Source organism: Delphinapterus leucas, chromosome 3 (genome assembly GCF_059928025.1).
Source record: "Delphinapterus leucas isolate spDelLeu-1000000601 "Yukka" chromosome 3, BTC_Dleu_Yukka2, whole genome shotgun sequence".
NCBI classification, from domain to species: domain Eukaryota; kingdom Metazoa; phylum Chordata; class Mammalia; order Artiodactyla; family Monodontidae; genus Delphinapterus; species Delphinapterus leucas.
In genome coordinates, this window is record NC_143131.1 from 10,295,978 (window position 1) to 10,321,232 (window position 25,255).

A 25,255-nucleotide genomic window follows, 5' to 3' on the forward strand; every position below is an offset into this window, starting at 1 on the left:
CCCACCTGCAAGTGGACGCACGCAGTCCAGGCCTGTTGTCCAAGGATCAGATGTATTCGGAAGTGGATCCTTCCCAGACCTCCTGAAGGGAGCCTAACGAGCCAGCCAGCAGCTGGACTTTGGCCTTGTGAGACCCAGAGCAGAATAAACAGCTGAGCTGACGGAATAATACATTTGTCTTTAAGCCGCAAAGTTTGTGGTCATCTGTCACAGCAGCAGTAGGAAACTCACACACTCCTGTCGTGTGTGGGGGCAGGGTGTTACCCTAGATTCCATCTCTTCTCAAGCTTGCTCCCTCAGTACCCCATCTCAGGTAGGCACGAGTAGGAAACTCATACACTCCTGTCGTGTGTGTGGGGGGGTGTTACCCTAGATTCCATCTCTTCTCAAGCTTGCTCCCTCGGTTCCCCATCTCGGGTAGTCACGAGTGAGCCTCGCCAACACGTGGCCCTTTCTGGGCACCCGACGGGATCGCGCTTCCAGATTCTGTGACCAGCGGGGCCGTGTGAGCAGCTCAGGCCAGTGAGGGGAGAGAAGCATCACTTCCAGGCCAGAGCGTTGACTAGCCATGCAGGGCCCTCCAGGGTGCTGTCCTCTCAGCACAGCCAGGTGCGTTATTCCAGGCGGCCACTCCAGCCTGGCCCCCTGGAGGGACAGTGATGGGAGCCCCCTCCAGCAGCCGTGGGCATGGAGCAGAGGTGGGTCAGGGCTCTTGGACAGGTTCACCCTGAGAGCTGAGGTGCCCCTGCCTAACAGAACCTCTCCACTGCACCTTCAGCCCCCCTCGCACCTTCCACCAAGTAGCTCCCCTTAAAAAGCAGAACAAGTCAAGCCCCTCTGGGTCCTGAGTCCTGGGCTCTTCCCTCGCGCCTCTCATTTTCTCTACAGCCAGCCTGGTTCCCCGCGCCCTCACCTCCTCTCCACTCCACCCACCGCTGCCCGGCCTCTGGCCCAGCCCGGGACCCCTTCCCGGGGCCTCTGCAGGCCCAGCGACCACGGAATTTGAGGAGCGGCTCCCTGAGGCTGCCGGGACCTCCTTGCTCCCCAGCTTCCAGACAAGAAATTGCCCCGATTTCCCTCCCGGAGCCCCAGCCCTGACAAGAAACGGCCCCCAGTCAGCCATGCACATTGGGCTGAAAGCCCACCCTCCACCCAGGACCCAAGCCGGCCCCCTCCCCGCAGCCCCACCTGGCGAGAGCCTCCTGCAGGGCCGGCCCAGTGGAGAATGAGGTAGCCCTTCAGCACCTGCAGAGCCTGCAGGCCAGCGGGAAGGATGGCTGCCTGCTCTGGTCGCGAGCACTTGGCCGGGTAGAGAGGTCCTCTGGGCCGGGACGGAGAATGACGACCACTGGGCTGTCACGTGGGGGGTGACGGGGTTAACTGAGCATCAGCAGGATGCAGCTACAGCACGTGAAGTGGCCTGACCGGTGCAGACACGCACGCCCCATGCAGTTCCCACCCGCCACCCATGGTTACTGAAGGCTTGACCTGTGAGGGCTACTGAGGAGCTGGGCCTTCGATTTGATGCGATTTTTATTAATTTAAGTGTAAAAACTGAAACTTTACCCTTGACACCACCCTTCTGGTTGAACACAGGAGAGATTTGTGATGCCACCCCAGCCCCAGGGACCCGAAAACGTCACTGTCTGAAACACCACTGCCTAGCAGGGAGCTGGATGGCAACTCTCATCCATCGTTTTTTATTAGCTTTTAGAAAAAGCCACAGATTCAAAAACTCAAAAATTAAGTCTTTAGCTTGATATGATTAGGTCAGTCATTAAAACCTTACTTTAATCTCAAAATTTCTCATAGTGCAGTATATGAACATGACAAATTCATCTGTATTAAGACAGAGATAAAAGTCCAATTAAGGTGGGCTTTACCTGAGTTTACATTTCAGGCTTTTCACGGTTTTGCCATATTATTCGTTTTAGAGGATGTGCTCAATTCAAGGCCGGAAGGCCATGCCTGATCTGTGAGCTGGTCCCTGGATAGCTCTAGGTTTTTACTAATAGTTAGGACATTACTCTACCGGTCCTGACCTCTTGTTAAAATTTTTCTTTATGCACATGTTAAAGGTTAAAGTATTTCATACATTAACTTGTCCTACTGAATTTGTGTTTCAGATGAATTTCAGGATTCCTTCATTCATCTTCTGTAAAGTGAAAATGAATCAAATGATCTAAGCATTTCAAAGCAAATTTCTGGATGCGAGCTATTTTGAGAAAGTTTGCCCTTGGCCTTGGCTACACGTACTTGTTCAGCCACTCGAGCAAGCTCCTTCTCGCCTCATCGATATAGGGCTTGTCTTCAGGCGAACAGTCTTCTCTCTTGCGATGCACGAACCCGTGCGTTTGCCCAGAAAACGTTTTAATTTGATATTCCACTTTGCAGTTTTCTTTCAACTTCTGAGTCAGCAAAGAGACCTGGTTGGCAAAAGATTTCATGATGATAGGACTTTAACCCTCTAGCAATATTTTCCATTCTCCAAATCTTCCCTGAATGCTTATCAAAGAGCTTTAACATCTGTGCTTTAAATTAAGTTCCATAGCTATCATGAATTTTTCACTTTTAATTTTATAATCGGCACAGTCCGCACCTCTGGCAAAGGAGAGAATTCAGAGCGATATAAAAATGATACACCAGGGGACTTCCCTGGTGGTGCAGTGGTTAAGACTCCGCACTCCCAATGCAGGGGGCCCAGGTTCGATCCCTGGTCAGGGAACTAGATCTCACATGTGTGCTGCAAATAAGGAGCCCACGTGCCGCAACTAAGACCTGGTGCAACCAAATAAATAAAAATAAAATAATACTTTTTTTAAAGATACATCAATTATTTGAAATTGTATTAATATATTTATATATTATTCAATATATACTTCAGTCTATTTGCATATACCATATTCAATGTATTCAATATGTAATTCATAGATTCAAGTATAAGTTGTTTAAAACATATCAATAAAATGTATCAGTTATGAATAACAACAGTAATTTCTAAACAACTGCTTTTGAACCACAGTTTCCATCTGCCTTTTCCTTATCAACATACTGGATTTAAAATAGCTGTGTCTTCACTACTATATATAAAATAGATAACCCACAAGGACCTACTGTATAGCACAGGGAGCTATACTCCATATTTTGTAATAACCTATAAGGGAAAAGAATCTGAAAAAATATATACATACACATATATATGTATATATATATATTTTTTATGTATAACCGAATCACTGTGGTGTACACCTGAAACTAACATGACATGGTAAATCAACTATACTTCAATTAAAAATTTTTAATTAAAAAAACAAACAGCTGTGTCTTTAAGGACAGAGATCTTATGATAACTCATGGGTTCCACACGGAGGGGGCACGGGCAGGGAAGTAACCAGCCATCCAGCCATGGCAGGAGCACTTAGGGGGTTACAGACCCCCTCAAAGTCCCCGATAAAACACACCTTTAAAACTTTAATGTTGAAACATATTTGGAGGAACAAATGAATCCTTCGGGATGTTTTCCCCAAAATGTCAAGTCCAAAAAAAAAAAAAAAAATGTCAAGTCCTGCTATTAAACACAGAGATGAGAAGAGTTAAGATGCCAACTTACCTGCTCCAGAGGAATCACAGCATCGTTTTCAGCAAAAATGAACAACGTGGGGTTCTTTAATTTGTACACGTCTTCAGAGTCTTTGATGATGCCTGGAGAATGGGGGCGGGACAGGGACACAGGGTATGACTCCCGTACATGTGCCACAGAAAACGATGTGAGTTAGATTTTTCAAAGGAAAACATGTGCTTTAGGGGTTTTGTGTCTCTTCTTTTTAGCAATTCCACAAAAGTGGCCTGTTCTATAAAACTGGGCTCAAAGAGAAGGTTACTGAGTCTGAGCTCCCTTCTCTCTACCTCACTCACCAGGAATCAGGCCATTAAATGACGGCTGTAGACCTGGCCGGCTGCTTGGCAGGTAAAGATACGGAGCAGCCTGAAAAATGCTCCCTCTTGGGACGTGTCTTCATTTACCAAGAGGTGATAACTTTCTAATCTGGACCATCTGACCACCGCTGTTCTGGAAGTTTCTCACGGTTTACTCAAGCCCCAAGGTTCTGACGTCAGTGTTTGATGGGGTATTTGTGCTCAGAGGAGACCACGTGTGTGAAGTCCCTGGGCACGGCAGCGGGTCCCAGCAGGTCATTCATAATAATTAGTTTTCATCCTTCTAAAGTGCCTTCAGAATTTTAGAGATCATTTAGTCAAAAGCATGTTGGACTTCGGGGATTCAGACAACTTTGAGTGTGCCCACTCCTATAGGAAAATAAGTAAAAGTTTCAGACTTCACTGTCATTCTGAGATGAGAGGAGTTCTAAAGAAAAGATTATTCTGGGCTTCCCTGGTGGCGCAGTGGTTGGGAGTCCGCCTGCCAATGCAGGGGACACGGGTTCGCTCCCTGGTCCGGGAAAATCCCACATGCCGTGGAGCAGCTAAGCCCATGCACCACAGCTACTGAGCCTGCGCTCTAGAGCCCACAAGCCACAACTACTGAGCCCGCATGCCACAACTACTGAGCCCACGCACCACAACTACTGAAGCCAGTGCGCCTAGAGCCCGTGCTGCGCAGCAAGAGAAGCCACCGCAAAGAGAAGCCCGCGCACCGCAAGGAAGAGTAGCCCCCGCTCGCTGCAACTAGAGAAAGCCCGCGCTCAGCAACGAAGATGCAACTCAGCCAAAACTAAATAAATAAAATAAATAAATTTATTTAAAAAAAGAAAAGATTATTCTGGCACTTGTCAAAGACGGTAAGGAAGATTTTATTTGAGGAGACCACGGCAACAAGGGTTTGCAGTGAGGGAGGGACACCAGACTCAACCCCAAATGCGAGGACAAGTGGGATTTTCCACCACGGAGCAGGATGGGGGCCAGTGGATGGAAAATGACTAAGGAATCATCGGGCTACGGGGATTCTGGCCACACAGTATTTGACAAAGCCTTTGCTGAAGGCAGGCCAGGTGACAAGGCATGGAGGGGGCGGGTGGACAGGAGGAATTTGATCACATATCAAGGATGGGGAGTTCTCGCTAAACTGACCCAGTGGGCCAAGGAGAGAGCCCAAGGTCGGGACATACTCAGAAAGAGGACTCACAGCGGAGCCTGACTCAAGGGTGGTCATAGAGAATCCCAGTCAGTACGGAGGAGAAAAAATTGTTTTCCATTTCCTGTTGGCAGTATAGCAAAGCCAAGTAAGCCGGAGAGCCTCCCCTTAGCTGTAACTCCTCTCTAGAATGCAGGGAGCCACGGGCAAGAGGGCCACGCTTTCCGCCCTATTCTGTGAAGGCCACGTTAGGTGGCTGCACAGCGCTTTGAGGCCCCTGGGCTCCAAGTCCCGCCCGGCTCCGCAGTCGCGCACTGCGCAGAGGCGGCCACGAGGGGGCGCCGGCGAGCAGTCCACTCCGGAGCGCCTTGTGTTAATTCACACAAAGGCGCCACGAGGGCTGCCAGCCCCATTGTGCACAGCGGCAACCGGCAGCTTGCTGCTGCCTTTGAGTAAGTAAACCGGTAAAGGGCTTTTTTTTAATGCTAAAAGTAAGTGAAAATACCGCAGTGAGGAACCATTAAGCCAAATAAGAATCATTAGTATAACTGTTGGATATACTATCATGAAAGAAAGCCAAGGTCGGATGTTTCCATATCCTCACTTAGTAACCATTTCTATACACAGATATAATGTTCTTATGTCATTGGTGTGATACATTTGGTTTGTTTGCATGAAATGTTTATGTTGCTATTTTAGAGTCGGTTTTCCCTTTCCCTGTTTTCATATATATACACATATATGCATGTGTATATATAGTGTGTGTGTGTGTGCAGGACTGCATGCATGCGTGAGTAGGTGAGAATTAGTCATATCTTGGAAAAATCTTTTCACAGCTATTGCTCATAAAAATATTGCTTGATATTAACCATTATCACAGGAAGAAAGTTATCCCCTTCATCCTAGGTTAAGAAATTGAGACCTCGGATTAGGGGATTTCCCCAAAGGCACACGGTCAGCACCCAGGTTCCCTCTGGTTAGATATTACATACTTCCGCCTCTACCTTCAGATTTTTAAAACCAATTCCTTAAGATAGGCCATCTCTGCTCCACTGGGGTTTGTGTTACACCAGAACCCTCAGTTTGGGAAGAGGCTCGTGGCCTTTGTCACTCAACCCCTCCTCCAGTTTTCATTGTGTAAAAATGCACAAGGCAGGTTTACCGTAGATGGACACCCCTGCCCTGAATTCTGGGTATTTCGTCATCATGTGATGGACAGCAACTCCACCCCAGCAGAATCCCACGACGCCAATCTTCTTGGCATGACAACGTTGTTTCAGATACTTCAAGACCGCATCAACTTCTCTAGAATGAAAGAAAAGTTATTCAAGGGGAATTCCCTGGTGGTCCAGTGGTTAGGACTCTGCGCTTTCACTGCCGGAGCCCGGGTTCAATCCCTGGTGGGGGAGCTAAGATCCAGCAAGCTTCTGGCACAGCCAAAATAAAAACAAACGAGGTATTTTGTGGCCCCTTGAAAGTACACTGGGCAGCAAGCACTAGTGGTAACAGGGCTTTCTCAGCAGCTGTTCCTTGAGGTTCTGAGATCCCTACTTTCAGAGCTCCGTCCTCACCACCTCCTACCGGGTGACGAGTAACAAGTGACATCTCTCCCCCGCAAGTCTCCCTGCCAAGCCCAGCCTCTTCCAACCACCTGACAGGGTGGCACAAATCAGACCATCTTGAGCAACAGCCTTCCACAGCCTCAGGAGAGATCAAGGCCCAAGGCCACAGCGCGGCTCCAGGGCTTGATCCCAAGATCCGGCCCCAGGGAGCTCCTTCATCTCCTCTCTCTCAGCAAGGCGCAGCCTCAACCAGGAGGCAGCTCCCCAGCTCTGTCTGACTCAGCACATTCCATCCCCCTGCCCGACACCCTAACTCTGCATCGCCTGTTTCCTCCCATGCCCAAAGAACACAGTAGTATTTGGAAAGCCACGAGGAAGAGGCAAGCCCGAGGGGACGGGGAACAGTGGCTCTGGCCTTGCAAATGGTTCGTTTGCAAATTGGTTGTCTGGAACTCATACAGCTTCTGCAACTAGAAGCATGATGCCAAAATAGAGGTAGTGCTGCGAGGCCGGCCCGGAAAGTTCTGCTGGATCTGATAAGGAAGAAACGCTGTCTGTTTGCACTTAAGAAAAAAAAAAAAGGAAAAAGCAATTCTATTGCACGTTCTTTTTCTTTTAATCGTAAGATATCTTTGAACACATTTAAACATATGTATCATACCATTCTGTGTGCAAGTAGTTATTTTCATAATGTTAGAAGAGCTGTAATTAGGTAATTCTGCAAAATAAAATGGAATAAGGAATAGTTTTTGTCATTTTGTTTTTCAGTTTTTCTCAAATGCTTTGATCTTAAGAATAACTGCCTTAACTGGAGGGGACAAGAAGGAAGAGGGCATTTCTATAAACGTTCTTTCACTGACTCAAGTGAACCTATCTTCCTTTTGTTGCCGAGTATATATTCCCCACTTTCCTGGGAACACCAGAACTTAGCTTTGGATGAACCTCCCTTCCCCATGCTCGGTCCATATACTTCGGGGGGCTCAGTTCCAGGAGGGGAGTATGTGGCTCTGGCCTGGCCAATCGCAGCATAGCAATCTCTAGCCACAACGATTGGTTCAAGGATGGACTTGTGACCCAGTCATAACCATCAGGACAAAACGAGAATTTTGCTGGCTTGCTGGGAAAGGAGCCAAGGGGAGGCTGGAGCTGCTGCAGCCATCTTGCCACCCAGAGGCAAATGCTGCCTGACAATGGAGCCAGCGTCAGACAAGGGTGCTGCGGGATGCTGGGAGGTCGCATCCTGGGGATGCCTTCTGAGCTATAGACCAACCTCTACTTGAAGCCAGAAATTACCTCTTTTCAGTGCTATAAGCCAATAAATTCCATGACTCCTTAAGCAGTAACCATTCAAGATGGGTTTTCTTTCAAACAAAAGATATTTGACTAGACACAAGGACTTTAGTCTAATTTCCAAGTTAGTGTCTCCATTTTATGTCTCATTTTGATTTAAAATGTGTGGCTCTCCTTATCCCCTGTGGAGAGGTACCTCTGGGCTGCTCTAATGCCCTCCAGAAAGGATCACCCTGATTTGCACTCACAGATAGAAGGCAGCCCCACAAGGCTTTTCCTCAAAACGTCCTAACTATTCCCCTCCACGCAAAGCTGAATTTCATATTCACATCACAGGCTCTCTGGGTCTCTCGTGTTTCTACTTGTATTTTACTCGTAACTTCTTGCTTCATTTTGTTTTTCTGGGCTTGCAGTCTGAGTCCCTGGGAGGGAGGCCTGGAAATGGATAAAGGTGTGGGAAGTTGGGTCCTCAGTGATCTCAGAGACCACCCTGGGGAAGGCAAGGGAGGAAGCAGGGCAGAGAGAGAAGCTGGGCTGTGGTGTGGTCTCCACAAAAGCCTCAACCGGGGAACTTGGAGCCGGGCCTCCACAGCCCTGTGGTGAGACTCCCCAGGGTGGGACTTAAGACAAGGCGCTTCGCACCTCCAGCCACCGGCAAGACCCCGAGGTTCCTCCTTGCTGACAGCCCGGCAAGCTGGGAGCCCCCAGGGCAGCCTGCAGCGTCTCCCTGGTCTGACGGACTGTGCAGAGAGCCGAGGGAGACCCTGGCCAGAGCTGCAGAGCACAGCTGCTTGGCACAGGCCCGCAGAGAGAGGGTGGCCAGAGAGCAGGAGAGTCTGGCCCCGGGGAGTATGCGGAGGGAGGTGAGGCCCCTGAGGGCCGTGGACACAGGTCTGCCCGGGGTCCGCCGGCTCAGGAGCTGGACGGGCCAGCAGCCCTGGCGTCAGCTCTGGAGCAGCAGAGGCTTCCAGGGACCAAGTGGCCACAGGCAGAGTTAGCAGCAGCTGCCCCAACCTGGGTTTGGGGGACAGCTTATCAAACACGAGGCTCCCGTGCGTGACGGGAGGACGTCCGACAATGGGAGAGGACAGCGTTCGGGAGGATGCCCGGTCACGGTGAGCCGGGGGCTAGGGCTGGGGGACCCCTTTGCCCTGGGCTCAGGTCTTCCTGTTCAGGAGGAGCTTGGCACTAGAGAACATCCCTGCCTCTTTCCCCGCTCCATCCTTATTCCTCCAGACCAAGAAGAGGGGATCTGAGTGGCAGCTGAGCCCTCTGGTCCTTGCTTCTGGACTGAGTGGAGCCAATTTAATAAAAGGCTGCAATCCTGGGGGATCCACCCCCCTTTTCTTCCCACAGTTCCCTGGACCCTGGCAAGACCGCGGTCCTGGTCTGGTGGGTCTGGTCTAAAGACCCAGTTTCCCCGAGGCAGGGGGTGGGAGGGTGGCGTTTTGGGGGGAGGGGATGGCACTTGGGGCCTCAGTTTCCAATCAGCAGAGTGGAAGTGGGGCTGACGTGTTCTCTGATCTCTCTTCTCTGCCTGTTGTTTCAACTGGTTCTGCAACCAGAGGGGAAGGAGGGAGTGTTGATCTATGGACCCCTATAGCCCAACTGTCAAGGAAAATGGGACCCCCAGGTACTTCAAGGAAGCTGTCTCAGCATCGGTGCCACAAAGCATTTCCCAGAGAGGAAAGCAAGTGAACTTACTGGGCAGCAGGGTACTTGTTGGTTTCTAACCAACCCTCCGCTGCAAAGACTATGCTAAACGAAATCTGTTTCCTTTACGCCTCAGGAAGGACTCTGCGAGCTGTGGCCTCTGAGGTCGTACACGGTGGGAGGGCAGGCAGGTGGGTGGGTGACCGAGGAAGCCGGACCCTCCTCTCCCTCCTGCCTCTTGCTCCTGGGGCCCTGGGGCGCCACCAAGACAGCCACGCTGGCTGGTAACGTACTTGGGACTTACTTATCGATCCTTCTGGCATCTCTTGTCTTCAACCACTCCGGGAAGGTGGACCAGTCCCCTGAGGGGTGCCATGGCTCCTGTCCTACAAAGAAGTCTGGAACAATGGTTCTGTAAAATAGGGACATTCATCCTGCTTAGTTTCAGAGCTGTTGGGACTCCATATTTGCTTCTGTTCATTAAGAACTTGTCACGTTGGCGGTTCTGGACCACAGGAGAAGAAAGGTAGTGGTCACAAGGGCCAGCTGTGATCGCAGCAAAGAGGCCAACTGGCTCCAGGCCAGAGCATCTCAGATTTCACAACCGAAGGTGCAGGGCCTCTGGCAGCCGGCTGAGAGCCCAGCCCGTCTGAAAGGCCGAGGCCTCGGTCGTGCACACTCCCTGCTAGCTGTGACGCCCAGGACAAGGGTTCCCAGGTGGCGAGGGCCTGGGTGGGCGGACACAGGCTCCCCTCCTGCCCCTGAGGAGTCGCACCTCTCAGCTGGCCCTTCTCATTAGCCTCAGGCCAGAGGGCACACCTGGTGAGCGGCCCAGTCACCATGACCAAGCAATTTCCCAACCTCCGCCCAGGATGCCAACAGGGCACAATGTCCTGCCCCGAAGGTTTGGTCTCATGCAGGTTCTAAAAGGGGCCGCGGAGCAGACAAGCCAGCTTGCGGGGTCCATGTCAACCTTCCTTCTGCATCAACCCCGGGGTGGGGCAACGCGGCCCCCGCCAGAGAGCCGGTTCCGGAAGTAAAGGTCACGGCCATGGATGGAGGAACACAACCTCTCCTGCAGGGGTGGGAGGAACACTGAAATCTGGGTCAGAAGAATCTAAGTTCAGGTCCCTGTACTGCCCCGTTCTGCCCTGAAACCTTAACAAGTCACTTAATCACTTTTAGCCTCTTTTTCTTGATCTAACAGAGCCGTGCACCCTCAGAGGATTATTCTGAAGGCAAAATACTTAGATAAGGGTGAGAGGCTTTGTAAGTCACAGGCATCTTTACTCATTTTTATGTTCCGTCTCCAGCTAATGGACCCACCCAAGACAACAGAAGCCACCGTCCCATCCAATCTCCTCTCTGCAGCGGGTGACCTGGGGCAACTGAGACCTCTGCCTTCATGCCCCGGTTTCCTAACCATCAAAATGGGAACAGTGACAGCCCCGCCTTGTCCGGGTTGTTGGAAGGATGACGGGCAATTACCCCGGGAACGCCCTAGGGCCCCGGTCTGGCGGAGCCAGAAAGCAATCAGGGCTGGCTATTGTTTTCATTACTGGTATTGCCCTTGGAAAGTTAAGTTGCCTCATCCACAAGAAGAAACGTGAGGGCATGAAAAAGGGAAAAATCAAGTGGACGTCCTCTTTCCAGTCAACAGGAAACTGCATCACATGGCAGTGGGGGTGCTTCCTTTCAATGGGTTTCTCTTTGTAGGAAAACGAGATGGGTGCACGCTTTGGTTTTCAGCTCCTCTTTTTAAGAAAACAAAGGGAATTGGGGTGCACCACACTCGGGGCTCGCTGAGTGAAGCTGGGCTGGCAGGGATGGTCCCTCCTCTCTCTCCTCCGTGCTTTACTGAAGCTGCTGCCAACAGCACAGCGGTGCGGGGCAAGCAGGTGACAGCAGTCACCAAAGGTGGCCATGGTCACACAATGTGACAGAGGTAGCCTTTGGGAGCTGAGGTCTCACTCTGCCAGTTCTGGAAGCCAGTCTAACTCACATCAGGCCATGACAGTTCGTGTTCAGACCAGGATAACTACGTGTGCCCTGTGCGTGAAAGCTGACCCCAGGCGGAGATGCTTCAAGGGCCAAGTAATGGATCCATTTCAGAGCTGGCGCGTTCTGCCCTAGGGGTCCTGTACCAGTGTCTGCGCAGCGCCTCACATCGGGAAACAACTCTCCCAGCGTCCAACAAGTCTACAGGGCTAGCCATCCTAGGAGGACCTGAAGCCCCGACATTGGGTTGGGAGCACTTGGCTTCCACTGGACACTGGCTGTCGTATGTGACAGTCTCCATTTACCTGCACCCCAGTGAGATAAGAAAATACATAATGTACATCAGAATATACTCAGGGTTTTTTGGTTTCATTTCCTTTGAAGGGAACAAAATACAGAAATTTACATGAATTTAAGCAAACGAAAAAAAAAGGAGAAGAATTTTATACGTACGTGTATCCATTTCCTGCAATCATGTCCGCCATGTACCTGGTATTGGACAACTGCCAGCCGAATATATCTTGAATGACAATCACAGCTTTGCCAGCGTCAACGGGGGATTCGGTGAGATAAGCCTTGGTGTGCTCAACTTGAACTTCACGCCCCAACCCTCCGTACTCTATTCTATGGCCAATGTCACATGGACAAGGGTGAGCTTCGTTAGCCATTGGAGATGTTTAAGTCAGGCTACAGAGAGACACATGCATTACACTGAGTGGGGCACATCCAAAGATTATAAACAATGAGAAAACTAAAATCAAGAGTACAGGAAAAAAATTAATTTTAACTATACTTACAGTGTATTCATGCAAGAAATCAATGATAACTTCTGGTTCTGGGTGATAAGATTAAGCTAAGAAGAATCCATTCCCAGGCTTCCCTGCTGGTGCAGTGGTTGAGAGTCCGCCTGCCGATGCAGGGGACACGGGTTCGTGCCCCGGTCCGGGAGGATCCCACATGCCGCGGAGCGGCTGGGCCCGTGAGCCATGGCCGCTGAGCCTGCGCGTCCGGAGCCTGTGCTCCGCAACGGGAGAGGCCACAACAGTGAGAGGCCCACGTACCACAAAAAAAAAAAAAAAAAAAAAAAAAGAATCCATTCCCATTATAAACAGTAGAAATACCAGAGTGAATGCAACTAACAAATAAAAGTTAAAATGGTGGAGCTCAGAGGGAAAAGGAAGCAACCTCCATCCCCGGGTGAGAGAGGAAACTGGAGGCCAGGGTCAGGGTGGCAGGAGCAGATGTGAAGGAGCCAGGATGCTGGGGACAGGGCCAGACCCAGAGACAGGCCCTCACCTAACCAGTGCTTAGGACTCTGTGTCCAGTGAGGCCTTGGGACCCCTTGAGACAGGGATTTGTAACTGAGACTTTCCCACACAAGGTCTGAGCCCTCAAAGATTCATATTTAGCAGACAAAATTCAGAACAAACAACAAAAGAAAAACTCTGCCAACCAAGCCTAGGAATATGGTAAGGAAGCGCAGGAAAGGGAAAAAGAAACAATAAAAAATAAAATAATAAAATAAAACTGGAAAATAAATGAATGTAAAGTCTTCAGCAACAACAACACAAAAACCAATCCCCCAAATTTGCACCATCCTTTTGAAGTAGGAATACCTAGGCCGAGAAATTGACGGAACAGTGGACCCTGGGCAGTGAAATCCCTGGGCACCTGGCAGAAACAAATGCAAGACTTTCACAATCCAGGCCGAAAAATGCTTCCCACTGAAGAGGTGCTTACTACAAATAGCTTCACAGGAGGAAGTGCTCCAAATAAACACTCATCAGGAAGACTGATGGTGGGAATGGGGGTAGAAATGAGGAAGAGACCCAAACACACTTGACCAAACAAACAGCAGGAAAGGAGAAGAAAAAGAACAGTAAACCTATCAACCATAAAGCAAAAAATAATGTGGGCTGAAATAAATCCAAACAAGTGTAAATATATTAAATTCACTGTTTGAGACAGATTCTCTAATTAAATTTTTGTTTTTAATTCAAAGAGGTTTCCTTGGAAAGGAAAAACTAGGAAGCCTGAACCCAAAGATAGAGAGCTCTTCAATAGCAATCAGAGAATATACAGTCTTTTCAAGCAGACGTGAACAGCTACCAAACTGCCCACATATTAACCCACAAGTCAACAAAAATTTTATATAAAACATGTTATATTAGCACAATGAAGAAATGATAATAAACATCCAAAAGGTTTAGAACCGAATTACAATGAAAACACTCTGTCGCAAAAAGTTGAAGCAATACACTGGTACTTAGAGAAATATTGATACCCTAGATTCCAGTCAGAGAGAAAAACACTTTCCCCTACCCTCTTAGGTTCAGCAACTGGGGGCCTGTGAATTTAACCGACAAAAGTCAGATTAACAGGAGAAAAAGCATACACGTTATTAATATTTTTAATTTTTAGCACACAGTGGTTTTGCAGAAAAGAAGTGAAAACCCAAGAAGCAGTTAGACACATGGTTTATACAGCATTTTAACAAAGGGTGATAAATTGTGGAGGCATGACTGGGAAATATATGGGGAATCTGGTGATAAGAGTTGCTCCCCTCATAGGGGAGAGGGAATTTATGCCCTAATTTTAGGCAGAAAGAGGGAGGGAGAAAAACTCTTTTTGCATCTGCTGTTTCCTAATTGCCTTCAGCTCAAAATAATCAATACGCCAAAGTGCCATATTTGAGGAGGGTATCCTTCGATCCTCTTCAATTGCATGTATTAGACAAAAGGGAAGACTGGAAATAAGTTAAGCATTCAATTCAAGAAGTGAGGGGAAAAATTAGAATAAACCCAAAAGGAGAAAATAATGAGATGAACATAAACAATGGAGAAACAGAAAGTGATTAAAATCTGATTTTCGAAGTTATAAAATAGGTATATCTCCAGCAAACCCGATCAATAAAAAGGAAAGAATGATAAAGACACATAACAACAACAACAGCATAACAACATGTGGAATGAAAAAGGTGACATAAGTACAGATTTTTCCCTTTAAAAAAATCACCAAAAAATTAGTATAAACAACTTTACGCTAATAAATTTAGAAACAGAAAAAACTGACAAATATGCAGAATGAGAGGAAAAAATTCCTAACTTCAAAAATATAAAAGAAAAATAAAGGTGATGAGACAGCTCGAGATTAAAAGAGATTAAAGAGAAATGAAATCAAATGCACCATGTGAATCTTGACTACATCCTGGTTCCAAGTTAAGAACCGCTATAAGAGACACTTGGGGAACAAGTGAGGAAGAGAATGTGGATGATAGTGCATATTACGAATTAATACTAATTTTCTACGGTGTGGTAATAGAAGCTCTATAGGAGAATGTTCTTATTTTTAAAATATGTGTGCTCAAGCGGGGGATGGAGTATCGGCATCTGCAATCGACCCTCAAATCATTATAAAACACACATGCACAGACATACGCACAGAAATATAAAGCAATTCTGGCAAATTGCAAACAACTGTTGAACCTAGGCGATCACAAGTGTTCACTTTCTTCCGGTTTTTGAGGAACAACAAGGAACAGTGTAGTTGGAACAGAAATATCAGGGAGAGAGCGTGGTGGGGAACACTGCTTTTCCCAGAATCCTCCAGCGGCTTCCATCTCACACCGAAAAAGCCAAATTCTTGCCACGAGAATGGTAATGGTGAAAAGAGCGAGAAGGGTCAGGGTCTAGATAGATTTTTCAGGTGCAGCCAATTGGTTCTGCTGACAGATGGCATGGGTAGGCTATTTAACAGAAAGGAGTCAGTGGTGACTAGGTCTTTTGCTTGAGCAACTGGAAAAGGATGGAATGTCTAAATGAAAGGGGAGAGTGCCGAAAGAGCAGGTTTGAGGAGACCAGGACTTCAGGCTGTGGCATAAGCAGTTTGAAATGTCTATGAGACATGCACATTCCTGTCCAGCGGCCAGCTGGATAACAACGCACAAGTTCAGGGCAGGGGTCCAAGCTGAGGATATGCATTTCAGAGTGATCGGCATACACAGTGGAACCTCATTATCGGCAGATTCTGTATTCATGAATTTGCCTACTTGCTAAATTTATTCGTAACTCCAAAATCAATTCTTGCTGGGCTTTTTGCGTCATCCACAAATCTGTGTAGAGCCACAAAAAATCTGAGTCACTGAGATGCACGTTCCCAGTCAAGGTCGAACAAGGCTGTACTCTGTCTTCCTGTTTCAGCTCTCATGCTGTAAACAAGTGTCCTTCTCATGGTCTATTTAGTGCCACACGTTTGGTAATTTTGTGCTTTTCGTTGGTGATTTCATGGGCAGCGCTAAAGTGCCGTCTAGGGATCGAAATGCAAGAAGGCTGTGATGTGCCTTAAATACGTGTTAGACAAGCTTTGTTCAGGTGTGAGTCACACTGCTGTTGGCCATGAGTCAATGTTAATGAATCAACAATATGTAGTAAATATATATTGTGTTTCTTCATACAGAAACACAAACAAAACAAGGTTAAATATTGATGAGTTGATGGAAACGTGACCAGAGGCTCGTAGGAACCGACTACATTTCCCTGTGGTCCACTAGCAGCTAGTTCAGCGTTCACGGCAACTTTACCGAACATAACTTCTGTGAATAATGAGAATCAGCTGAACACAGTATTTACAACCTTGAGAGTGAATCACATCATTCAGGGAATAACAATAAAGAAGAATGCATAAGACGGAGCCCTGGGGTCCTTCAGTACCTAAGCCTTCCTTTGGGGAGGTAAAAAGGGACTAGTGACTGTGTCTGAGAAGGATGGGCCAGTGAGAGAGGAGGAAACCCCAGGTGTGGTGTCCAGGAGCCAAGCCAAGGAAGGGCTTCAAGGACAGGAGAGTGGGGCTTCCCTGGTGGCACAGTGGTTGAGAGTCCGCCTGCCGATACAGGGTACACGGGTTCATGCCCCGGTCCGGGAAGATCCCACATGCTGCAGAGCGGCTGGGCCTGTGAGCCATGGCCGCTGAGCCTGTGCGTCCGGAGCCTGTGCTCCGCAACGGGAGAGGCCACAACACTGAGAGGCCCGCGTACAGCAAAAAAAAAGAACGGGAGAGTGTAAGCATAACGGAATCACTTTGCTGTACACCTGACACTAACACAACATTGTAAATCCACTATACTTAAAAATGAAAAACCGTGTATGCACCAAAAATAATTAATTTTTATAAAAAAGAAAGAAAGAAAGGGAGGGTGTAGACCATGCAACATTCTGCAGGAAGACCCGAGGGTGCAGACAGGGTTGCCCACCAGGCTCTGCTTGGTGGAAGTCAGGCTGAGGGCGTCCAGAACAGGTTTGCAGGAGCGGGGAGGGCGGGACTGCCGGGGCCTGAGACAGAAGAGAGACGGGGAGACAGGAAATACAGAAAGCTCTCTCTAGACTGTCACCAGTCCTAAAAAAGAGAGTGAGCAAAAGATGGAGGGAAGATGTGGAAACAAGTCTTTTTTTTTCTTTTTCTTCATGGAAGAAATGTCAGCATGTTGGCTTGTGGATGAGAATGTACCACGGAGAGGGAACCAGTGGTCTCTGGAGAGAGGGGTGAGGCCAGCACAGCAGGGGAGGCACTGGGCAGGTCCTCCCGCAGCCCTGGGAGAGAAGGCAGAGGGTGAGGACACAGACACAGGTGGGTGGGCGCTGCCAGGAGGGAGGTTGTGGATGCTCCCACCTGCCTCTGTTTGCTCAGAGAACTAAGAAGCAGAGTCAACAGATCAGGGTAGAAGAAGGAGGAGATTGGAGGGGAGAATAGAAGTGGAAAATGAGGGCCCGGAACATAGGCAGGGTCAGCGAGGCTGTGTCCCCCAGCCAGGTCCAGCTGCAGGGCACAGGCAGGGAGAGGCCGGCAGAACAGACGGGGCTCTGCCGGGTCATGACAGGGGCAGGAAGGCTCTGTGACTCCTCAGGAGGTGGGATGGACACCAAGCAACCCAGGTGAGAAAACAAAGCCCTGTGAGTCACTGCCTACCACACACAGAGATCCTGTCAGTCTCCTTTAAAGGTGCGAATCCCATTATGGGGGCCCCACACTCATGACCTCATCTAAACCTAACTGCCTCCCAAAGGCCCCGCCTCCCAATACCATCTTCAACATGTAAATTTGGGGGACACAATTCAGTCCATAGCAGTAGCCAGCTGTAAAAAACACTTATAAGAAAATTGGGGAAAACTGAACTGACTGGATATTTGATGATACTGAGAATCATTTTAATGGGGGGGGAGGGAAGGAGGAATAATGTTATAACAGTGCTGGGTTTTTTTTTAACGAGTCCTTATCTTTTATAGCTACGTGCTGATGTGTGTACTGGGACTTTCCCAGTAGGCTGTGGAGATTGTGGGAGAGTGTCTAAGTACTGACAGTACTGGAATTGGGTGGTTCAGGAGCGTCCATTGTACTAGTCTCTCAACTTTCTTTTTCTTTTTAAATTTATTTATTTTATTTATTTATTTTTGGCTGTGTTGGGTCTTCATTGCTGCACGCAGGCTTTCTCCAGTTGCGGCGAGTGGGGGCTACTCTTCGTTGCGGTGCATGGCTTCTTACTGTGGTGGCTTCTCTTGCTGTGGAGCATGGGCTCTAGGCGCACGGGCTTCAGTAGTTGCAGCACGCAGGCTCAGTAGTTGTGGCTCACGGGCTCTATAGCGCAGGCTCAGTAGTTGTGGCACACGGGCTTAGCTGCTCCGCGGCATGTGGGATCTTCCCGGATCAGGGATTGAACCCGTGTCCCCTGCGTTGGCAGGTGGATTCTCAACCACTGTGCCACCAGGGAAGCCCCTCTCGACTTTCATACATGCTTGAGATTTCCCACAACAAAAAGCTTTCAAACTTTTATTAAATTTTAAACACTGTAAGATAAAAGTCTCCGTAAAAAAGTGAGAAAACAAGATACAGACTAAAAGAAGAAATTATTTTCAAAGCAGAGGCCGTAGCATCCAGATAAAATATATGAAGAATTCTTAGAAATTAACAAAACAAAGACAGCCCCAATAGAAAATGCTCCAAAGATATGAGGCAATTTACAAAAGGATACACCTGAATGGCCCGTAAACATGTGAAGAGGTACTCAACCTCACTGGTATTTAAGGAAATTATAACAAGAACAACAACAAGATACCATTTTACCTCTTGCAGATTGGCAATGAGTCTATTAACACCAAGAGATGGTGCCCAAGTAGGGAAACGGAAGGGAGTGTAAACTGATACACACTCTGGGAAGCAGTTCAGCAAAGGCAATGAGGAACACACCCTGCAACCCAGAAATCCCCCCACTGGTGTATTCCCTAGAGAATTTCACACTCGTGTGTGTGTGTGTGTGTGTGCATGTGTGTGTACACACAGACACATGCAGTGGGTATGCAAGGCTGTTCTTGCCACCAAAATGTGGCAATAATTGCAAGCAATATAACGACCATCAGGAGAATGAGATACGTTGCCATTTATTCATTGTCGTGGGTTGAACTGCATCCCCCAAAAAAGATACTGTTCAAGTCCTAACCCACAGAACCTGTGAATGTGACCTTATTTGGAAAGAGGGACTTTGCAGAGGAATCAGGTTAAGACAAGGCCATCCTGATGAAGGTAGATGCTAATCTAATTAATGGCTGGTGTCCTTAGAAGAAGAGAGAGAAATCTGGATACAGACACAGACACACATGGAGGGACAGCCATGGAAGACACAGGCAGAGTTTGGAGGGGATGCATCTACAAACCAAGGAACACCACGAATTGCCAGCAACCACCAGAAGCCGGGAGAGAGACAAGGAAAAACTCTCCTCTGCAGGTTTCAGGAAGAGCACAGCCCTGCCAACATCTTCATTTCAGATTTCGGGCCTCCAGACAGTGAGAGAATAAATTTCTGCTGTCTTAAGTCACCCAGTTTGCGGTAATGTGTTACAGCTAATACACTCCTAAAAAGAACATTACATAGCAGTTCAATGAGCAAACTCCATATATATTTATCAATACAGTAAATCTCAAAAACATAATGCTATATAGAGAGACAATGAAAGAAATGAGATTAGTTATTTGTAGTGAGGTGGATGGACCTAGAGTCTGTCATACAGAGTGAAGTAAGTCAGGAAGAGAAAAACAAATACCGTATGCTAACACACATATATGGAATCTAAAAAAAAAATTTAAAAAAAAAAAGTGGTTCTGAAGAACCTAGGAGCAGGACAGGAATAAAGACACAGACATAGAGAATGGACTTGAGGACACAGGGAGGGGGAAGGGTAAGCTGGGACAAAGTGAGAGAGTGGCATGGACTTATATATACTACCATATGTAAAATAGATAGCTAGTGGGAAGCAGCCGCATAGCACAGGGAGATCAGCTCGGTGATTTGTGACCATCTAGAGGGGTGGGATAGGGAGAGTGGGATGGAGACACAAGAGGGAGGAGGTATGGGGATATAAGTATACGTATAGCTGATTCACTTTGTTATACAGCAGAAACTAACACAACAATGTAAAGCAATTATACTCCAATAAAGATGTTAAAAAAAAGAGAGAGACAATGGTTTTTTGATGCTAAGTTAATACTAAAACCCCTGAATAATACATATTTTTAAATTAATTAATTTTATTTATTTTTGGCTGTGTTGGGTCTTTGTTGCTGCGTGCCAGCTATCTCTAGTTGCGGCGAGCAGAGGCTGCTCTTCGTTGCAGTGCACGGGCTTCTCATTGCGGTGGCTTCTCTTGTTGCAGAGCACGGGCTCTAGGCGCACGGGCTTCAGTAGTTGTGGCACGCAGGCTCGGTAGTTGTGGCTCACAGGCTCAGCAGTTGTGGCTCACGGACTCTAGAGCACAGGCTCAGTAGTTGTAGTGCACGGGCTTAGTTGCTCCGCGGCATGTGGGATCTTCCCGGACCAGGGCTCGAACCCGTGTCCCCTGCATTGGCAGGCAGATTCTTAACCACTGTGCCACCAGGGAAGCCCAGGACAAAATGTTAATATCTTTTTTTTAAAATAAATCTGCATCATGTGACTATAGGTGGCTATTACATTATATCCTGTACTTTCCAGAATGTTCTAAATGCTCATAACTAGAAATGGCTAAATTTTAAGGAAAGAGAAATTAAGAGCTAGTCATTTGATCAAAGAAAAATTTGACGGTATTTTTCATAGTTTTGTTTCCATAAACTACATTATAGAACTATTATAAGAGAAGTCAGAACAATCCAGTATCAATAGCAGTAAACTTTATGTCCCACTGCACATTACTTGTTGAGAACTTATTCCTCAGGCTGATTTCTTACCTGGCTGTCCTATGAGGATGCGAGACCACAGAAAATAAGCAGTCTTGGATCTGAATCTTTTTATTTACCTTCGATTGCTATCCACTTTCCAAAAGGAATGTTTACAGCTAAGACAGCCACTCTCTGAACTGATCCTGAAAGGCCTTTCTCCCACAGAAAGGGGTGCTGGCTGGGAAGGCCTGGATGTGCCACACATGAAGGCTGGACTCCTGCCAGACACTTCACGGGGCACAGCAGCCAAGCCCAGCCAGTGTGTCCCGGGCCAAGGCCACAGTGGGCAGGGCAAACAGTCTCTCTGTGGGCAAGAGCCTTGGGAAACATACCCTTGACACTCTACTGATTGTACTATATGTAAACCTTCTGTATATATATTTCAAGATTTGGGCTCTTTTCCCTCCCAAATGACACATTTGTTAAAACACAATTTTCAGAAAAAAAGTAAAACTATGACTCCTATACAGTTACCAAAATGAATTCACATTAAGGATTGTATTTTACTCATATGATAGGAGGAAATAAGGCAGATGTTACCACGGGTCCTAAGGAAAAAAGAAAAGGCCACTAATTTATATGGAGTAGAGGGATGTTGAGATGAATTATAAATGGAGACAAAACCAATTTTTCCACAGTAGGGGAGGAAGGCAATTAATTCTCCACCAGACAGGACAGAATTTATAAACCTATCAGTTACCCCCAACTTTCACAGAGCTGCAAAACAGCTCAAATACAATGAACAGGGCTAGAATCAGACAGCCCGGAAGGGTGGGCTATAGTTGATGGGTACTTTTCCATTGAAACACAGAGTTTCTTCTATGACATTATAAGGTCACAGTGAGGGATAAGGTTTCCTCCTGTAAGGGGATGGGACTGTGGGTCTGACATGTATGGTGGGGTCCTCATAAAATGTACCAAGAAGCGCTTTTCTGTATCATGTCAGGTGGACTTGGCAACACACTCCAGCCACCCTGAGATCAGATCTGTGGTTTCCACCAGTAACGCCTCCAGAAGTCAGAGTTCTCTTTATGACACGAGGGATGGCCAGGACATGCTCCAGCAGGGGAGACCCTGATGGGCACATTCTCTGTCAGTGCCACCCAGGATGCAGCACTAAAGTACATGATTCCCCCATAACACCCATGCAAGATCCCACATAATTGTGAATGACTGCGAGACCCGTCCCCTACAGACTGACTTCTCTGGCCCCTTGACAAAGATTCTCTCCTTGACTGAACTCTAGTCAGGATCCTCTGAACTCGCTTCTCAACTAGGCTCTGGCTTTTGGGCTTTGTCCAGTTTTAGTAAGAATCCTGCTAGGTCGGTTTAGCAGAATCCCCCAGCCTCCTATCTGATTCGCTCCCTCATCCTCCATCATCCCCCAGGTGATGTCCCATCACCCTGGCTTGTCTTCTGCAAGAATCCTGTTAGGTCAGCTTAGCTGGAATCCCTTTATTTCCATCCACTGACCCCCTACTCTGCCCCTTGGCTAGAAACTCCCACTTTTCCTTATATTCAGAGTTGAGCCCAATGTCTCTCTCCTACTGCAAGATCCCCCTGGAGTGGTCCCTAACCCCTATCACGATGGTCCTGAATAAGGTCTGCCTTACCGTTTTTTAACAAGTGTCACGAATGAATGATATTTTCTTTGACACCCTCCAGTCCTCCTTCACACAGCAAATGCCTCCACAAAATTGTAAGTCAAAACCTATGGGGATCACTGGTGCATGTTTGACCTGCAAATTCCAAGGGGCTGCTGTGTCCTCCCCCCTTTCCTAAAATGTACCATCCGGAGGCATTCTTTTACTCCAAACAAATTTGTGCTTCTTGACTTCTTTTTCTGAACCAGTTATAAGATCTGCCTCGTTCCCTCTTTAATGAATAAAATAGAATCTTTAACACACGTTCGTTTTTCTATCTGTATTAGTCATGATTTTGCCTTTTGCTGAAAAGTATCTTTTAACTGTATAATTGAACGTTCCCCTTTTCTCACTGGAGGGCAGAAGGGGAGAAATGGGTGGTCAAGTATGGTTGAGCTAGTGTGGTTTCCTGCTTTTACCCCCCAGGATTTAAATAACTCAGAAGTCACACTTCCCAAAGCAATGAAGATCTCCAAAAGAAACAGGGAAGCAGATTTCGATAAGTGAAGGGGATTGGTGTTGATGGGAATGCAACAAGCAAAGAAGTCTAGGAATAAAATGCTGGTGACCTCAGAGATTTAGAAACGGAAACACCTGAAAGGGCATCGAAAACAACTACAGGACCTCTAAGGTGGCTGCAGGGGAAGGCTGGGGGTTTCCTTTACTGGGTAAACACTGTAACTTGCATGGCAATTGATCTTCCATCTTGCAGCAGGGAAGGCAGGGCCCTCCTTATCCTTAGATGGTTCTGTGAACATCAACTCCTCCAATTATTTTTATTTTTCAGTAATCATGGTTGTGTTTTCCAAAGGGTACACGGTCTTGACAGCATTAATTAGAAAACTAGATGGGATGAAGCTAGATTGGCCTGTGAACTGCCAATCATGTGGCTGCCTCTGGCCTTTTCTTGGACTGTTGTGAGGCCTGGATGGCATTCCCCCAGATACCCACAGGGCTCACTTCTGACCACCTTACTTTAAATGGGCTTTGAAAACAACAGGTGGCATGTCCATCAGCAAGTAGCCCTAAATCGCAGTGCCCAGCGTCAGCAAGGCCTGGGACAGGCCACCGCTTCACCTCCTGACCCACATGGCCGAGTGGGAACGGTACAGTCTCTCCTGGCAACACGGACCCAACATACAGGACGCTACACGCCTAGACCAAACCCTCCTCTCTTTTTTTTTTTTTTTTTTTTTTGCGGTACGCGGGCCTCTCACTGTTGTGGCCTCTCCCGTTGCGGAGCACAGGCTCCAGACGCGCAGGCTCAGTGGCCATGGCTCACGGGCCCAGCCGCTCCGCGGCATGTGGGATCTTCCCGGACCGGGGCACGAACCCGCGTCCCCTGTATCGGCAGGCGGACTCTCAACCACTGCGCCACCAGGGAAGCCCAAGACCCTCCTCTCTTAACACCCATCCTTAACAAAGGCTGCAAAATGTGGAGAATGAGCTGGACGCGGATACGCTCATTTTCCCCCCATACTTTTATGTCAGTAGTAAGAACTATACGACCAAAATGTTCAACTGTAGGAAAACGGTTACAAAGAGTATTTACTGGCACGGAGGAAAGGATCAAGACATAGTGCTAAATGGAAAAAAAGGAATACAAGTTTATATACAGTATGATTTCAACTGTCTATTCAAAATGTACGGCTAAACAATACAGGAAAATATGCCAAAGTAGGATGGCGGTGTTGCTTTTCTGCAGTGACAAGGTACTGCTTTGATAAAAGCTGGTGTTGAAAATGGACTTTAATAGGTTCATTACCTGTGCACATGGCAAAGACCTCCTTTGCCTCAAGCAAACGCATGCGCAAGTTAGAGCAGAGCGGACCTGCAGCGCGATCCTGGGCTAGCGAAGCGCACGTACCTCGTCCAACTGCCTGAAGGACGCTGTCCTTACGCGCGGAGGACGCTGGACGGAAGCGGGCAACGCCGCAGCTCCACGGGACACAAGGGAGACGGTCAGGGGCAAGCCGAGGGGGAGGTGCCTCCTTCAGGGACGGAAGTGGACGCGGTGACGGAGGGCGGTGGGATCCCGGTGGACCAGTGGCTGTCCTGGATTCCCGGCCTCCGGGGAAGGCTGGAGCCGGAGGGAGGGGCAGGGAGGGGAGGTTGGGAGGAAGGGTGAAGGAAGGGAGGAGGGAGACGGAGGGAGGGGAGGGAGAGAGGGAGGGGGGAGGAGAGGGGAAGGTAGACGACGAGGGGGGGAGGGAGACCGGGAGGAGGAAGACAGTCAGCCTATGAAATTTACATGTGCGCCTGTCTCCTGAGACCTGTGACTTCTTTACTGTAAATCAAAATTAGTCTATTTTAAACAGTAGATGACTACATATTCATACTTGACCTCCCTCCCTCCGCCGCCACTCCATATTTTGTCTGGTCACCTAACATTGTGATAACCAATTCAATTGGCTACAGAGAAGGGTTAAGAAAGAAAACCGGAAGAAATGTTGATTAGGAAAATAAGTGACAGAGGGAAAAGTAGCAGCAGCTTCTTGACGCCACAAGAATTTCACCAAAAATCTCATGACCCGTGAGATAGAGCCTTACTAGTTAAAACGCTTCCAGTTGGAAAAGGTGTGAATTCTGATTGAGGGTGACTTTTTCTTAAGGGATCTTTTCTGCAGAGGGACGGCAAATCAGTAATATAAAAAGCCTCGAGGGGTAAGGTTTGTGAGACTTAATCTGATTGTTAAAGGGCAGTTTTCAGAAAAAGGTAAGATCATGATGCTCACACAGATATAAAAATGACCTGTGTTGAAAACTTTACAGTACTCATGAAT

General features: G+C 47.8%; 1 protein-coding gene across 1 annotated transcript in view; it reads right to left on the minus strand.

Annotated features, from left to right (window-relative positions):
* Positions 1–1,665: 1,665 nt before the first annotated feature.
* Positions 1,666–25,255, minus strand: part of CMBL (carboxymethylenebutenolidase homolog) — a 62,663-nt gene continuing 39,073 nt past the window's right edge. The window contains exons 2-7 of the mRNA XM_022581389.3: positions 24,340–24,552; positions 12,046–12,279; positions 9,899–10,006; positions 6,252–6,394; positions 3,611–3,702; positions 1,666–2,426 (exon numbers count right to left, since the gene is read on the minus strand). Coding sequence (XP_022437097.1) covers positions 2,247–2,426; positions 3,611–3,702; positions 6,252–6,394; positions 9,899–10,006; positions 12,046–12,260 — 738 coding nt within the window. The 5' untranslated portion in view covers positions 12,261–12,279; positions 24,340–24,552 and the 3' untranslated portion in view covers positions 1,666–2,246. The remainder of the gene's footprint in view (positions 2,427–3,610; positions 3,703–6,251; positions 6,395–9,898; positions 10,007–12,045; positions 12,280–24,339; positions 24,553–25,255) is intronic.